Raw genomic sequence first — 19,028 nt, forward strand, 5'->3', positions numbered from 1 at the left:
TCTTATGCTAACCTTACTATTTCTTACGCTAACCTTACTATTTCTTATGCTAACCTTACTATTTCTTACACTAACCTTACTATTTCTTACGCTAACCTTACTATTTCTTATGCTAACCTTACTATTTCTTACACTAATCTTACTATTTCTTACACTAACCTTACTATTTCTTATGCTAACCTTACTATTTCTTATGCTAACCTTACTATTTCTTACGCTAACCTTACTATTTCTTATGCTAACCTTACTATTTCTATGCTAACCTTACTATTTCTTATGCTAACCTTACTATTTCTTACACTAACCTTACTATTTCTTATGCTAACCTTACTATTTCTTATGCTAACCTTACTATTTCTTATGCTAACCTTACTATTTCTTACGCTAATCTTACTATTTCTTATGCTAACCTTACTATTTCTTACACTAACCTTACTATTTCTTACGCTAACCTTACTATTTCTTATGCTAACCTTACTATTTCTTACACTAATCTTACTATTTCTTACACTAACCTTACTATTTCTTATGCTAACCTTACTATTTCTTATGCTAACCTTACTATTTCTTACGCTAACCTTACTATTTCTTATGCTAACCTTACTATTTCTTATGCTAACCTTACTATTTCTTACAGTAACCTTACTATTTCTTATGCTAACCTTACTATTTCTTATGCTAACCTTACTATTTCTTATGCTAACCTTACTATTTCTTACACTAACCTTACTATTTCTTACGCTAACCTTACTATTTCTTATGCTAACCTTACTATTTCTTATGCTAACCTTACTATTTCTTATGCTAACCTTACTATTTCTTACGCTAACCTTACTATTTCTTATGCTAACCTTACTATTTCTTACACTAATCTTACTATTTCTTACACTAACCTTACTATTTCTTATGCTAACCTTACTATTTCTTATGCTAACCTTACTATTTCTTACGCTAACCTTACTATTTCTTATGCTAACCTTACTATTTCTTATGCTAACCTTACTATTTCTTACGTTAACCTTACTATTTCTTATGCTAACCTTACTATTTCTTATGCTAACCTTACTATTTCTTATGCTAACCTTACTATTTCTTACACTAACCTTACTATTTCTTATGCTAACCTTACTATTTCTTATGCTAACCTTACTATTTCTTACGCTAACCTTACTATTTCTTATGCTAACCTTACTATTTCTTATGCTAACCTTACTATTTCTTACGCTAACCTTACTATTTCTTATGCTAACCTTACTATTTCTTATGCTAACCTTACTATTTCTTATGCTAACCTTACTATTTCTTACGCTAACCTTACTATTTCTTATGCTAACCTTACTATTTCTTACACTAATCTTACTATTTCTTACACTAACCTTACTATTTCTTATGCTAACCTTACTATTTCTTATGCTAACCTTACTATTTCTTACGCTAACCTTACTATTTCTTATGCTAACCTTACTATTTCTTATGCTAACCTTACTATTTCTTACGTTAACCTTACTATTTCTTATGCTAACCTTACTATTTCTTATGCTAACCTTACTATTTCTTATGCTAACCTTACTATTTCTTATGCTAACCTTACTATTTCTTACACTAACCTTACTATTTCTTATGCTAACCTTACTATTTCTTATGCTAACCTTACTATTTCTTACGCTAACCTTACTATTTCTTATGCTAACCTTACTATTTCTTACACTAACCTTACTATTTCTTATGCTAACCTTACTATTTCTTACGCTAACCTTACTATTTCTTATGCTAACCTTACTATTTCTTATGCTAACCTTACTGTTTCTTACGCTAACCTTACTATTTCTTATGCTAACCTTACTGTTTCTTACGTTAACCTTACTATTTCTTATGCTAACCTTACTATTTCTTACGCTAACCTTACTATTTTTTACGCTAACCTTACTATTTCTTATGCTAACCTTACTATTTCTTACGCTAACCTTACTATTTCTTATGCTAACCTTACTATTTCTTATGCTAACCTTACTGTTTCTTACGCTAACCTTACTATTTCTTATGCTAACCTTACTATTTCTTATGCTAACCTTACTATTTCTTATGCTAACCTTACTATTTCTTATGCTAACCTTACTGTTTCTTACGCTAACCTTACTATTTCTTATGCTAACCTTACTATTTCTTATGCTAACCTTACTGTTTCTTACGCTAACCTTACTATTTCTTACGCTAACCTTACTATTTCTTATGCTAACCTTACTATTTCTTACGCTAACGTTACTATTTCTTATGCTAACCTTACTATTTCTTACGTTAACCTTACTATTTCTTATGCTAACCTTACTATTTCTTATGCTAACCTTACTATTTCTTATGCTAACCTTACTATTTCTTATGCTAATCTTACTATTTCTTACGCTAACCTTACTATTTCTTATGTTAACATCACAGGTCTCAGGACGAACTTTCCTGATGTCAAGTCTTTTCTCTTTTGCAAATCTCTTCATATCCTTTGTGAATCTCATTGAGATTCTTCTATTGATATGTGAATGGTTATTTGCATATTTTCCGCTTAGACTTTTCTACGCATTTACGTAGCCTTGCTCTTTTTTTTTTTTTTTACAAGGAGGTCACCACTTATCAAGGCCCGGAAGCCACTCAGGAATAAGGGTTATTGCATGTACAGTACGTTGTACATTAGTATTGAGATTTCATGGAGTGTCTACTTAAGGGGGCGGTTCATCAGGAACTTGTTTACGTTGGATTTGAAGACATCCAAGTTGTAGTCACGTGGGAGACAGGCAGACGGAACAGAGTTCCACTGGCGTGCTTTTTTCTCCATTTCACGTGTCCCCACTCTTGAATCCTATGTCCTCTTATCTTAGATTGTCCTTGCTGCATTCTACTTCCTATTCATTCTTTTTTATTGCTCACATTCTGACAATTAACGACTCAGCTGTTGATGCTATATCCAACAGTATTAACAATGAATTGCAACTTCATCCATCAAGCTCCGTCTTTGTTTTTGATGATTTTAATGCTTATCAGTCTGCTTGGCTCTCTAACTCTAATCCTGCAGATGAAATCTGGTGAAATCTGTTTTAACTTCTCTCATGACATATTCCATGAAGTTGTTTATATGGCAACTGAGAAGGCTAAACTGTTTGACTGGTGGTTCGCCTCCAACTCTACATTAGACCCAACAAACGACTCCCTCCCAAATTTCCCTTTGTGGACAGAAGCCACACTCAATGATCTGAAAATCATCCCTTCTCAAGAAAAACCAAGACACATCGAAGGCATGTGGGCATAATCTCATCCCTGCTATACTATTAAAAAAATGCTCCGCTGAAGTTGCCCCAGTTCTCTCCAACTCTACAACAAATTCCTTACTGAATCTGACTGGAGGAAAATTACTTCCATGGCACCAGTATTCTTCATTTTGCTAAAATCTTTGAGTCCTTAAACAATCAAACACTAGTCCACCATCTAATAGATACTAAACTTCTTTCTGATCGATGGGATGAATTTAGGCAAGCTCACTCTACTGCAGATATTCTAACTGTAATCTCTACACCTATATACCATGCATGGGACAAAGCAGGGGAGGCTAGGGCAGTAGCCCTAGATATATCTAAGCCCTTTGACAGGGTTTAGCACAAAGGTCTTCTTATGGAAATTAAATCATATGGTATTACTGGACAAATACTTAATATAATCATATTCTCAAACAAGAGAAAAATCCGGATTGTTCTCAATCGTCATACACATCAAAACAGCATATATAAATGCGGGTGTGCTTCAGGGGTCGAACCTTAGACCTTTATTATTCCTTATATTAATAAACGACCTTGCTGATAAAATAGTCTCCGAGATTGGTATATTTGCTGATGACACCATACGGGAAAAAATGAACGGACACATATCTAAGGAAATAGCTGAAACCTTAAAGGAAGACCGTCAGTCTGTAGTGGAATGGGGGTGTAAATAGATGGTAACATGCAATGCTACTAAGACTAAACTTCTTTCCTTTAACAATTACAAGAAAACTTCTCAACCAATAATTGCCATAACTAATAACATGTTACCTGAAAGCTCTTTGGTTAAACGCCTTGGCTTAACATTCACGGGCAACATGAATTGGACATTTCCAAGGTTACCGCAAAAAAAGGTGGGCTCTCTCTACCATGCTAGAAAATTAATCACACCTGAAAGTATCCTATATCTCTACAAAGTCATCAGTCATTTGTTGTCACATGTATCACTACTTTCTCACTCTCAGATAGGGTTCAAAAAAGTCTTCAACCTAATAGGTCTTACACTGTTAATCAAGCTCTCCCATCACCGAAATGTTGCATCTCTATGCCTATTTTACAAATATTTTGATAGAATCTGCCCTGACAAACTCGTAACACTTTTGACCTCTCGACGTAAATACTCCCGACTCAACAAGCAACAAAATCACACCCCTACACTGAAGAGATCCCTATATGTCGGAAAGCCTTCTATTCTAATAGTTTCTTCCCTTGAACTGCTAGACTTTGGAATTGCCTCCCGGTTGCCTGCTTCCCTGACTGTACTCACATGTAGAAGTTTAAACAGACATCTCGTTGCTCAACTCCCTATACAGTGTCCTTGTAGATGTGATCCCAAGGAGTATCCCCTTATGTCCAACTGGAATTGTGACTTATTTGGCATGAATAAGAGTAAAAAAAAAAATCATTGTAGCTACCATAATACCACATTTACTCGCGGCCTGATTAGACTTCAAGTGTTGAAAAAAATAAATTTTATTCTTCATAATAATGGTGCGACCAAAAACAAACAAGAAATGGTTAGTAAGAGACTTTGCTCCTAGCAAAAATAAATAAATAAATAATAAAATAAATAAACAAAATAAAAACGTGCACCTGCCCGGTCAATATTCATGTAGCTAAGATTATGATAAACAGAGGGTTACCCATCCAAACACAGACTTTTAATGTCCTTGCATAAATAGAATTTTATATTTGAATACATAATTTAATTCAAAGAACAATTCTTTCTTTATTTTCTTTTTTTCCTATCTTTTTCTTTCCTTTTTTTTTTTCTGTATTTCGTTTTTCTTTCTTTTCCTTTTTTTCTTCCTTTCTTTATTCTATCTTCATAATTAAATAAAAAACAAACAAACAAACAAACAAACAAACAAAAAACAGTAAAAACGCGATAAGTAGAGCTGAAAATAGTAGACCATTCCAAAGTCCGTGTGACGGCAAAGTCGACAACAATCACATGGTGTCAGTAATCAGGAGGAGCGGCACTGATGAAAATTCGCTGATCTTTTTGTTGCGATCATTCGTGCCGTGATAATAACAAAAATAAAACACTTCTCCCCTCGGATTTATCGACTTGTGTCGCCTGTCTTGCAGGTGCTGCTCCGTTGTTGGCTTTACACTACGGCAACGATGCAAGTAGGATCATGTCGACAAGGAGAAAGAAGAAACTCGATTAGTCTTTCTTCTTCTATACCTGTGCTTTTATTCGCGGTAATAATTTCTGCGACGCTATGGAATCCAACCTGCGCTCAGGTCAACCTGGTACTTAACGGAGAATGGACTATACAAGCTGAAGGAGGCAGTGAGTTCAATCTTTCTTTATTTTATAACAAAAAGCATAATACTTACTCTGCCCCGGAAAGAGTGATTCTGCTCGGACTTGGGGGGGGGGGGTCATACACACAGGCATTAATTCCTCCTTCAGGATCTGAGGTGCCGTCACCGGGAAATGCCGACGGTTCCGAACACAAATCTTGTGCCCATCTAAAGTCTCCCACACTTTTTTTTTTTTTTTGGTACTCATGCAGTCATCATGCACTCATTTATCCGTGCTGAAACAATTACGTTATTATTTGAAAAGCCATTCTTAACATGAGGGGATGGTGTTTTGTACCTATTCTGTACTTTAACCTTACAATTGAATAAAAAAAAAAAAACCTACCATAAAACTTTAAACTTGGAAATACGATTTAAAAGAAATAGCGCGGATCCGGATCAGTAAGCTCATTAGCACGTTTTTTTTTTTTTTTTTTTTTTTTTTTTTGTTTTGAAAGGCGGAAGGGGTAGCTGGATTCCCTACTGTAAAAACGAACCATTACTTCTGCAGAATACGGACCGTGCTGATGTAATAATGTTATTATTTAGAAACCCATTCTTAACGTGGGGAAGAGGAGGGCGTTTTATAACTATCCTATACTTTCATCTAACAATTTGATAAACAAAAGATACCGTAAATAAATCCGGAATTCGTCTTGTAAATTTTATCTAAAAAAAAAAAAAAAAATAGCGCGGTCCGTATTCTACATAAGTATGAACGAACGGATATTGTGTTTAACTTTTTGTGGGGGGGGGGGGTAAGCGGTTTCTCCCCCTAAATGACTGCCAAATTTTATAGACTAGTTTTGTCTGATTTCATAAACGCATTAATTTTAATTTTTTTTCTTTTCATTCATCAAAAAAAAAACTAGTCGATACAATTAGGCAGAATGGAGACGCCATTTTTTTTCAGGCACCTGTCATTAGAATCAGAGGTAGAAATCGGTATTTTAAATTATGAACAAAGTAGGAAATAACAAGATTAAACTAGATATTAATTACTTCCGGAAAGAACTATGAAAAAAAAGAAGCAAATAAAGTGAAAGAACATATATGATATATGTTCTTTCACTTTTATTTGCTTCTTTTTTTTACAGATATATGATATATCTGTAATTGTTTAATTGGAAATGTTTCGATTTAATTAATGAGAACGGGAAAACTTTTCATGAAACGTGTGTATTACTACTTAATTTACTCACATAAAATTAATATACGAAAGTATAGATTTATGCGTAAACTTGAAGTATTTACTTCAAAGGTGCTCAATACGTAGGTAGAGCTAGTTAGTAATTTATAAAATATATATGGCGATTAAGCTACTCTGAATATTCGGCGTTTCCCACTCTAGGACTCAGTGGATGAAACGCCGAATATTCAGTGTAGCTTAATCGCCATATATATTTTATAAATTACTAATATATATATATATATATATATATATATATATATATATATATTATTAAAAACAGGAAATGAAAATGACATATTCATAATTGTTTAAACTGGACGAGCGAGCGCCGTTTGAAACCAAAATATTTATTGTATAAAAATTTATGAAATTCTAAATACTTTTATTGAAAAGTCTGCGTAAGAAAATATAATTTTAATAAAATAATTTTGTAATTTATCTATTTCCTACTTCGGTCATAATTTAAACTACTGATTTCTCCCTCTGATTTTAAGGAAACCATCAGATATCCGGGGGAAAATGGCATCTCCATTTTCGGCGATAAACTGTAGAAGTACCGCTCGCTTCAGTATCACCTATGTTAACTACAATACTTACTTTTTATTAAAAATTAGCGGATTATTGATGAAACTTTAAAAGCTTCGCTTAGCGTAACCCCATTGTTTTCGTTTTCCATTTTAAACCACGATACTTGTACAGTTTAATCAAGACAGTTTAAAAATGAAAATATCGAAAAAAAGTTATATTGTACGTATCCGTTTTGGACTGAAGATCTCCGAAAAAAATCACTTAATTTGAGGGGTTTTTTCTTGTTTTTTTTTTGTTTTTTTTACAGCGGAAAAACGTTTTTATGACGGCTCGTTGAAGGTACATCTTTGAATTTTTTGAACACGCCACGGGGAGATAACTTAATTTAAAGCGCCGACATTCCCTCCCCATCTTTAATACTAACTTTTCTTCCTAAAAATCGAATCGCTGTAAAAAAAAAAAAAAAAAAAAAAAACTTGAAATTAAGTGAATTTTTTTTTTTTTTTTTTTTTTTTCAGAGAACTTCCTTCCATAACGGATACGTACAATATAACCTTTTTTTTTTTTTTCTTCGATATTTTCATTTTTTTAATGTCTTGATTAAACTGTACAAATACCGAAACCACCAAATTGTATATATAAAAAAAATAAACGGTTGAGTTAAATCTAAATTTTTAGGATTTTATTAATTTGTTTACTAACGTTAAAGTGTAATTCTCCATATTAACTCCTATATGTGATACTACTTTCGGTTTGTTTTACAACCCACAGAGGTACGAATAAGTGGTCAAAAATTCAAATAACACGTTATTAAAGGCAAAAATAAGCTACTCTTCTACCTACCTGGAAAAATTTTTAGTAGTCTTACTCACTAGTTTATTCGGTTCGAAAAACATAGTGTTAGGTGAGAGCAGACAAAATGGCCGCGAATTGACACCTAAATATTTAAAGTTTTGATGATGACTTAAAAAAAAAATTACACAAAATAAACCCATCCAATATTTGTTACGGTGGCATATTGGATGGGTTTTATTGTATGTTTAAGTCATTTTCAAAACTTCGAATATTTAGGTGTCAATTCGCTCGACACCTTTTTCGAACGGAACAAACGTTTTAAAGCGAATAAAACCACTAAAAACTTCAGATCGGTAGAAGAGTAATTTATCTTGCCTTTGCTAACGTTTATTAGTTATATATTTGCATTTTTGGCCAGTTTTTCCAATCTCTGTGAATTGTAAAATAAACCCAAGAGAGAGACCCAACCCACCCTGCATGAAAATTTACGCAAATGCACCCAGTATTATATTCACAAAATCAAATTTTATCTATGGACACTGACATAAACACATCCAATAAATATCACGGCTTCGTCCGCCAATATCACATGTTATGTTCTGCCAGTATTTTGTTTAATTTTCGATTTTTGAGCGATTATCGAAGCTCTACTACGGCTCGGATGAGACCATCCTTTTCTTTTTCGTTCTAACTCGACGGACTACACTTATCTTTTGGCACTTCTGCAGTTTATCGCTGAAAATGGAGACGCCATTTTTTTTTTTTTTTTTTTTTTTTTTTTTTTTCGGACACCTGCCATTAGAATCAGAGGGAGAAATCAGTATTTTTAAAAAAAATAAATAAATCACCATAGTTTAATATCTAGAATTTTAAAAGAATTTGGATCTGTAAATTTTTTTGCGTGTCGAGAGGGGGGGGGGGATAAGACTGCAAATGGAAGACGGAGGTTGATAAATTGTAATTAGTCATATTTATGAATATTAGACGGCAAAAAAAAACCCAAAAAAAAACGTAAGAGATTTTGTCGAAATAGAAGATGAGTGATGTATGTTCTTATTCCAAAAATGGCTACGAATCAGAATTATCCAAAACTGGCGAAATGTTTGGGTTTCATTTTTCTAAATATTTGTCTACACATTTTATCCGTCACATGTCTCTGCAAAGTCCATAGTTTTTCGATGAATCACTAGAATCTCCGTTAAATGTCTAGATGACTTTTCTGCCGAAGTAAAATATCATAGAAATCGGGAATCCACTTTATAATATAATCCATATTGGTTAAATTATTGTTAACTATTTTGCACTTTCCCAAACATATATTCTGCACTCTTTTTCATTCATAAAAATAAAAATCTTGAATTTCAAGTAAAACTAATTGTATCTACTTGTCATGTCGCAGTAATGAAAATATCCAAAAATTACGAAAAACGGTAAGGTAGAAAATTAATTATTAATGAAAAGTTTTCGAAAACAATTAGCGAAAAATTAAGTTTTAAGTTATCTCCTCTAAATAAAACCCGTGGTTCAAACTAGCGTGGTTCTTTATGGGAGGAGGAGGAGTCTAGGTTTAAATGTAGATATCGTTTCCATTTTTAATTCGGGGTGTGTGGGGGACGATTTTGATAAACTTATTGTGACATTTTTATCCATATTTTTTCACTTGTGTCCAAGAAGTACCAAAAACATTCATTATGTCAGAAAAAGCCGATGACAGATAACAACAGTGTCCAGACGGCGCCACCGAACTTGAAAAACCTTGTCTAGGGCATTTTAAATCTAACATCTAGTGTGAACTCCTTGAAATGTTCAACGAATATGTGCGAAAAAGATTCACAGGGAGATGTTTACAATAATGTACCAATAAAAGAAATACATTAAATTAAACTGAAAATTAATACTAAATTTGCTAATAGGATTTATAACCTATTCTGTAGTCCTTAGTCTTAAATTTGTTTCATTTATTATTGTCAAGAAAAATTTTAGAGAACCGTTTGGAATCACAAATTAGGCTCAAATTTTTCCAATACCGATTCTGATGCTTCACAAAGTTCCAGTTTTTCCGATTCCGATTAACTGACCTAACACTAATATATATATATATATAGGATAGGTGACGCGTGGTCGCGCATTTTGGCTTAAAACGTATTTATACGTATTTTATTCTTCAAATTTTACTCAGCGCTTCTAACGATATAAACAAAAACTACCCAGATTTTCAAAATGCGCGACCACGCGTCACCTATCCGGCTTCATAAAAACCCCGCAGTTAACATCTTCATTGAACTATCTTCCACTCTACATCATGTCAAAGAAAAAAAGATTGACAAAAGAGTCTTACTCCAAAATATATTTCTTAAAAAAAATAAACACTCGTTTATTTTATAAAAAAAATTCGCGTTGCAGTTTTTGGCTTCAAACGTATTTATACATATTTTATTCTTCACACATATATATATATATATATATATATATATATATATATATATATATAATTTCCAATAAGATTACAAAATAGACTTTGTGGCGGGATGCCCTTTTTTCTTCCTTGCAATCTCTCTCCCGCAGAAGAGACGTTGCAAGCCTTTGTTTTATCGTTTTTATCGTTACTTCCATGGCAAGTGATCGTCTGAACGCCAATCCCTTGTCCCCCCCCCGCCCCTCGCCGATCTTTCACAAAAAACACCCATCTAGCTGAAATCACTCTCAAAAATTTTCCCCACTCTTTAACTGTGCTAAAACCAAAATGTAGATTCCATGAACACAGCTTCTTTCTTAGAAGTGTACGCCAGTGGAACTCTCTTCCGTCTGCCTGTTTCCCACCTGACTACAACTTGGATGTCTTCAAGTCAAACATAAACAAATTCCTGATAAACCACCCCCTTAAGTAAGACACTTTATCAAATCTCCAATACTAACGATTACTACGATACTATCCCATTGATTACTGCACATGCAATAACCCTTATCCCCGAGTGGCTTCCGGGCCTTGATAAGTGGTGACTTCCATGTAAAAAAAAAAAAAAAAAAAAAAAAAATTAAAAAAAGTTTTTATTTCGGTTTTGATTCAAGCTAATGCATCCAATTCATATAGATATATTTTTATTTTTTTTTAAATTGCAACTTTATAATATATAAAAATCGATAGAACATTAACTCTAAATAATATGTACGAAATCTGCAAGAATTAAAATGTCATGTTTAAGCGTGCTTTACGACCGGGCTTTGCCGGGTGTTCGTGCTAGCTTAAATACTTTTGCAGTTTTAACAAAAAGCTACACTAATATCAGAGCGTCTCCATTTACACTGAACATCTACAGAATGCCAACATTAATATATTACATGAGTCGCCTGTGGAATTTCCACAGGTCCCGCTAGACTTTATAAATAAAACAGATGTATTTATCTGTGTCTTTGAAAATATTCAACCGATAAACACTTAAACTACTGGTTACATTACACTGAAATTAACAGGAAATAATAATCATACACCAAGGATGATTTATAACGAGTAAAATCTTTGTTTGGATGAATGATTACACGTACAGAAATATGTTGGCAAGTTGAAATGTAAAATGTTCACTTCAGTTTGCTGACATATTTTTATTACTTGTGGATATCCGCAAATTCAAAGGTAGCTGTCCATAGTTCAAACAATAGGGAATACGTCTGTAGTGTTTCGATTTCAGCTGATGGCACTGAAGTCATTTCTCCTCCTTGCAACCTCTATCTCACAGAAGAGATGTTGCGAGTTTGTCTCTGATGTATCGTTATTTTCATGGAAAGTGTTCAACTGAGCTTCAATCTATGGTCCCCCCTCGCCAAACTTTCACAAGAAACACTCGTCTAGCTGTAAACACTATCAATAATTCCCCCCACTCTTTATCTATGCCTAAACCTAAACGTAGATTCCATGAACAAAGCTTCTTTCTTAGAACTGCACGCCTGTGGAATTGTCTTCCGTTTTCCTGCTTTCCGGCTGACTACAATATGGTTGTGTTCAAGTCTAAAGTAAATAAGTTCTTGATGAGCCATTCCATATAAGTTATTAAATTTACCAAATTTTCATTACTAATGATTACTATATTGACCAATTTCTACTGTACACTCTTTAACCCTTATCCTTGAGTAGCCTCTGGGCCTTGATAATGTGGTGATGCCTTTGTAAAAAAAAAAAAAAAAAAAAAACTTTTGAAATCGCTACTATATACTAGGTACAATATAATATTCAATGGAAAATTGGCTCTGTAATAATAAATACATAATCTGCATTGATTAAAATATAAAACTTTTAGACATGATAGAAGGCTCCTATCGCTCTTGGGATTTGTGCACAACTGGCCAACTAGTAGATGGTCTGCAACAAAAAAAGAAAACCGGTTTTCATCAAATGGAAATGGAATCATGTTGTTTTTCTTAGGGCGACAATTTTATCATTCCACCCTGCGTGTCATTTTGACTATTTAGTCAGGTTGTCATCACAAAACTTTACGTTCGAGTAATATTAATATTCTCTATTTTTTTTTTTTTTTTTTATATTTTGTTCATGCTGGGGATGGGACATCCTATCGTATAATTGATCCGATATCTCATATATTTCAGCCAAGAGTTTTTTGTAAGATTCTAACCGTCACTTCAAGTACAATTGTTTCAATCTCTCTTGCACTTGGTTCACTGGGTATATTTGTCAGATTTTTTAAAGTTTTAATCTCATTTGTATTTAATTAAATTAAACTTGTCAGAATGAGATGTTTGTTAAATAAACCAATTATTTTTATTTAAAATATGTAAAGAATTTTCTACGAATGTAAACTTTGAAAAAAAATAAGTAGAGATTTATTTAATTATATCTAACAATTTTTTTGTGGGCACATAGGTCTCTGCAAAACAAACAATGGTATCAAATTTATTTTGGTAATTCAATTAGCCACCAAATTAAGACTATGATCATGACCTACTTGAGACTTTACAAAAGTAATGTTCCTACCAGATGGTGGGCCTCATGATTAAGCAGTGTTTTATGTCCATAGATTAACAGCTGATAATCTAGCGTTATCTCGCTGTGTAGTTAAAAATGATATATATATATATATATATATATATATATATATATAATTACGGTAGAGGGGGTAGGAAGTTGGGTTTTTGTAATTCTCTGATCAAAAAATTAATGCAATAATAAATATAAAGACTCATTAAACGATGAGTGTGCTTTCAAAATCAGAACAAACGAAGCAAATTGTAGTTTCACGAAATGAAACATTGTCATTCGTTTTAAGCCGGAATTAGGGTTTTGTTTGGCGGGGAAAATCCTTTGTTACAACAGTAACTGAGACATGATTGACGCTGTGATCAGTATTGGTATCGAGCACCAACTACAAGCACAAAAGTAGACAATCACAACTAGTGCAGTGAATGCACACACTTGAATGCCTACTGGAGAGAACTTGTGTTGGATATAGAGATGCGACAATGCACATTTTAAAGTAGAGGTGTGTGCGCGCGCGCACACACACACACAGAGGCACATTCCAGATGGATTTAGATCTACATTCTTGTGTCCCATAAAAAATTACCGGAATTGTAATTAAAACGAAAACAAAGAACTGTTTACATTCCAAGGTCAGGAGACGAATTGTGCAATGCAAAATAGAAAAGAAGAATGTAATATCTTGATGTTTACAATTCCAGGAATGTCGATTTGTGATTAAATAAGAAGGAAAAACAAAACAGAAGAGAGAAAACACAGTGGCAAGCGTGACTGACATCTTGACCCCTCTCCATTGTTGCGTCACACACCAACCAATCCCTTACAACTAGCGTATCTCTCTCCCCCTCTCTCGTTCTTTTTCAATAAACAAGAAACTTAATTGTAAATAAAATTTATACATTGATAAATTCGTCTGTGTTGATTTTGAGAATAGCGATGAAAGAACTGTCAGTGTGTATACATTGTATAAATTATATATACATTCAAGAACACAATACTTGTCGGCTTACAGGAGAAAACTTGTCTGCCTTAAGTGTACCTTCTCCAAGTGATTTTTTTTCTTTTTTTTTTTTTTTTTTTACTAACTCGGCATCTGAGAGATAAAGAATGTTATGGAATATTCGAATATCTATGTATCGCATAAAGAGTTCAAGTGTTAGACCCAGGAATTGGGTCTCCTTGATTTTTGAGAACTTCGATCAAATGAAAATGAAATTACTGGTGCTACCAGATCAGGCTGTCTGAAGATATTGTGCATCCTAAGATGAAATGCACCTAACATTGATGCTTTTTTTTTTTTTTTTTTTTTTTTTTTGCAAAACTTATTTTCTGCAAAACTTATTTTCTGCAAAAACAACAACCCACCTTTTCCCCCTTTTCCTTCTTCCCTTTTCTCTTTCTATCTCCCCCACTTCTTGACTGATTTCCTAACTTAAAATGTACCAAACATTAATACTGTAACCCTTTTCCCTCTCCCATTGCAAAACTCATTCATGTTCTGCAGGGCAGAAAACAAAAACGATAAAATCCACTATAAAACAACCAAACACTAGAAACTAACGATTAAAGATACAAAAAGCTTGAAAGATAAAAACCTTCAACAAAATAACTGGATGTAACATGAATACTATTTCCAAAATAACTGAATCCGACATTAAATAACCTGAAAAAGGTTTGATATGTCGTAAAACAGTCAAACCAAAATGAAATGAAAAACTCATTTAAAATGTTATGTGCACAATTTAGCAACATATCTAATGTAAACATAAACTCTGTCAGACCAATCATTCATTTGTAGTTGATATACGATGAACACTAAAAGGTTGAGAGAGTATGGCTTGGAATCGCTGCCATCCTCATCATCGAAGTCTACTCTTCTGCACATCTCATTATACTATCCAGATTTAATTTTCCTCCAAGTTCATAATATCTAACCCTGCCTTTAAGACATATTGCACATCTATCTTATCATTCTTATTATTTCTCTTCATGCAACGCATGCCCTCAATCTCCTTGGCCATGTTTTATTTCCATATATCCTCACACTGCATATACCTGCCTAATAGACTATTCTGGATGTCAGTGGTAACACTCTGCTAGTTAGTAATGACAGTTTACTCCATCAACTCGTAATTCTTACAATCACACTAGCACCTGCTCCACCCTGTACTCCAATGGTATTGCTAAAGTAACAAAACTTTTAACAACCTCAATAGCTCAGCCATCCAAATATATTTCCTCCGCATCTGAGTTCTCATCCATATGCGTTGTCTTATCAGTCTTACACAAAGTGATTATCATCTTTTAACTTACCTTCACGTGCGGGTTAAGCTTTAAGCCCCCCCCCCCGCCCAAATGAGTTACACTTGACTAGCTACAACCACTATATATGGTTTCCCTCATTCTCTATATGTGACTAAATTTAAGCGCATATTCCATGAACAAAGCTTCTTTCCTAGAACTGCCAGTCTGTGGAACTCTGTTCTGCTTTCCAGCTGACTACAACATTGTAAATGTAAATAATTTCTTGTTGAGCCGTCCGTATAGATGTAAACAAGTTTTTGTTGAGCCATCCCTATAATCAAATTTTACATAATTTACACCATTAACGATTACTACACTACCACCTTACGCTTATTAACCATTATCCTCGAGTGGCTTATAGATGGGTTTTGATAAGTAGTGACTCCCAAGTAAAAAAAAAAAAAAAAAGGTAAGCACAATCAATGCCCTAGTTGAAGAACTAAAGCGAGATGATGTTTTGACAAAATACTTGTCCTTTTTTAAGGGGATATTGTTAGGAAAGGCATGCAGCCATAAACTTTTTGTTTCAGACAAATTAGGACTGTTTTGCAACTGCAAAAAGGTAAACCTATGCAAATCATGAAAAGTTATCTAGAATCGCACTGTCTGTGAGCGATAGTAAAGCACATTTATGATATATTCATGTCTAGAATATCAAAGCAATAATTGTTGGCTAAATTCCTGTAAACATGAGCTGATATTATTCAATTTTGATCTCACACCTAAGCCTTTTCACACATCTGCTTATAAAGTTCAGAACTTGTAAAACGTCATTACTATCACGGACATGCACCCCCCTCCTTTACCTTCCCCTAACTTTAATCTTTACGACCATTTATGGTTTATACGACCATCATCTGGTTTGTATGATTTTTTTTAATCATAGCAAGTACCAATTCTCTTGTCTGGCTTTAAAAAAAACTACTTCGGAGAGAGGTTCTAATCTTTTCCACTTCTCTTTTTCTTGTGCCCACATTTCCCCCTTCCTCCCTTTTAAAACTTCAAATTGGTTCATGAACTAGATACAGCTTAGAGAAAATTAGACTTGAACGCCGATGAGAGCAATTGAGAATCTGACTCTCTTAGTTTATCCAATTTTATAATATAATTTCACGTTTAGAAACTTCAAAACATAGAAAAAAAAATATACATCACCTTAATATAAATTTACAACAGAAGAAATTTATCGGCTACAAGTTCACAAAATACTGCTTTTCAGTTAATTCACTCCAACATTTTGCCGACGCGGATCTCTAATTATTCGAAAGACCTTTCAAAGAATTCTACCGCTTTGGAAATGATAGATTACTAAATATATGACTTGAATTTTACCTCCCAGCCTGGAATATGATATTAAAAAAAAAAACGCAACTCATTCTGGAATATACCAGTATTCATTGAATTTTATGATGGTTCCTGTATATTCATTATTTCATCCTTGTGTTTCCTTCTTAATCTTTCATTTCAATTTTTTTTTTTTTTTTTTTTTTACAAGGAAGTCACCACTTATCAAGGCCTGGAGACCACTCAGGGATAAGGGTTATTGCGTGTACAGTAATCAATGGGATAATATCGTAGTAATCGCTAGTAATGGAGATCTGATAAAGTGTCTTAAGGGGGCGATTCATCAGGTATTTGTTTATGTTGGACTTGAAGACATCCAATTTTAATTTTCATGTGCTGATAAGCAAAATTCATAATTACTCGTATATATTTTGCTAACATTTTCTTCGATGAGATGATCCATTCATTGAAAATCCATGGATTAAGGAAAATACTTTAATAATTATCTGTACTCCTTTGTCCAAAAATAAATTCTGTTTTAATTCTACAAAATTTAACTCAAAATTTTCATTTATATTTTTGCTCTATCTCACATATTGAGCTTTCTCTATCTGCTTAGAATTGTCTTATAAATATTGATAATAATTGTTTGGATTTTATGTTTATAGTATTATACAGCCTGTATTATTATTGCACTTCAGTGTTTCATTATATATATATATATATATAATGAGCAAACAGTTAATAAAATATGTTAAAAAACACTTTGAAATGAGTTAAAAGCATATTTAATCTGAAAAGGAAATACTAGATAAGTGGATAGTCCTTAATCCGCGGAGTTTCGAAGAAATACTTTCCTTCTCATCAGAGGGTAGGAATTAGCAAAATGTGGGATCGAATTTTTTTTTTTATCTTTTTATATTTATATATATATATATATATATATATGCCGCTCGGCGTTGCTCGGTCGTGAAATACACATAAATATATTTTAATTAAAGCATATTTCTTACTCATTATGAAAAGAAATATTGTAGGTATTAATTAAACTAACGTTAAATTACTTTTAAAAAAAAAATGAAGTAAACAAAAAGAAACCGAGCCTTATGTGTTTTCTAAACAGTTCACTTCTTGTAAGTTAAAAAAAGAAAAAGAAATACTCGAGCTGAGATCAAGACCAAAACGTAAAGACAGTCAAATATGATAGCCATTAGACCAGCTTGACACGATCTTTTAAAGTGTTTTTAAACCTACTCCTTAACATAAGGAAGCTGCTATGTTTCATGACCGTGCATGCGCAATCGTAAAACAGTTAACAGATAAAAATCTGATGATCTCCCCCTACGTAACAATTTTTTAATTTTGGCCCCTTTTACAGCCATTTTTCCAAATGAAAACCGGTTAAAGTGTTCCATATATCTGAATACCCTATATATCAAATTTTAAGTCTGTAGATGAAACATTCGTTGAGAATATAGGTTGGGAAGTGTCCTCACACACACACACACACACACACACACACACACACACACACACACACATATATTCTCACCTTTTATAAATATATAGACACACACACACACACACACACACACACACAGTATAAGCCACAAATGCTGTTGGCGTTGTGCATCAATGAATACCGCTCAATCCCTGAAAATAAAAATGCACTAAGCGTCATGAACAGCAGAGCTTTCATCTATATAGCAGTTGCATGTTTTTTCAACGTAACATTTATGTTAAAACTAGCCTGGGTGCCTGGCGTTGCCTGGGTGTTTGGAGGTGTGTTGAGCAAAATAATAAAAATAAAAAAGTGGTAGTAGGCAGGCAGGCTTGAACACGTGCCGTGAAGGAGGAAAGAAACATGAAAAAAAAAAAAAAACGTGACGTCTTTGCTATTGCGCCCATCACCAAACCGGAAGTGACGTAAGTTTAAATTAAGGCTAGACTATCGAAAAGAGGGGATGACTTTCGAAAACGAAAAAAGCGATCCCTCCTTGTAGAAAAGTGCCCAGTTGAGAGTGAAGGAATTAATGTTTTTGGCCAATTTTTCGATATTTGTCATCCAAAGGGTCGAGCTTCAAAATGATAACAATCTTGTGAAAATCCGTCGCCTCTGTCGAAAGTTTTAGGCCAGATATAAAAACATGCATACATACATTTAAACAGACTAGTGAGATTTATATTATAGATGAAATCATCAGTTAGTTATAACGACTCAACTGAGTTTTGATCTATCGTTCCTGCCCTCCCCTATAAAACATTAACAAAAACTCCTTTAGCTACAACCACTCTCAATAGTTTCCCCTCTCTCTCTTTACCTAAA

The 19,028-nt window shown here is 33.4% G+C and overlaps 1 protein-coding gene across 1 annotated transcript in view; it reads left to right on the forward strand.

The window, feature by feature from the left end:
- The first annotated feature begins 5,137 nt into the window (after positions 1–5,137).
- The window catches only part of LOC145258116 (beta-mannosidase-like), a 104,908-nt gene continuing 91,017 nt past the window's right edge, over positions 5,138–19,028 (forward strand). Inside the window, exon 1 of the mRNA XM_080115860.1 lies at positions 5,138–5,598. Within this exon, the coding sequence (XP_079971986.1) occupies positions 5,427–5,598 (172 nt within the window). The 5' untranslated portion in view covers positions 5,138–5,426. The remainder of the gene's footprint in view (positions 5,599–19,028) is intronic.

Source organism: Euprymna scolopes, chromosome 33, assembly GCF_053919585.1.
Source record: "Euprymna scolopes isolate OS-2025 chromosome 33, ASM5391958v1, whole genome shotgun sequence".
NCBI classification, from domain to species: Eukaryota; Metazoa; Mollusca; class Cephalopoda; order Sepiida; family Sepiolidae; genus Euprymna; species Euprymna scolopes.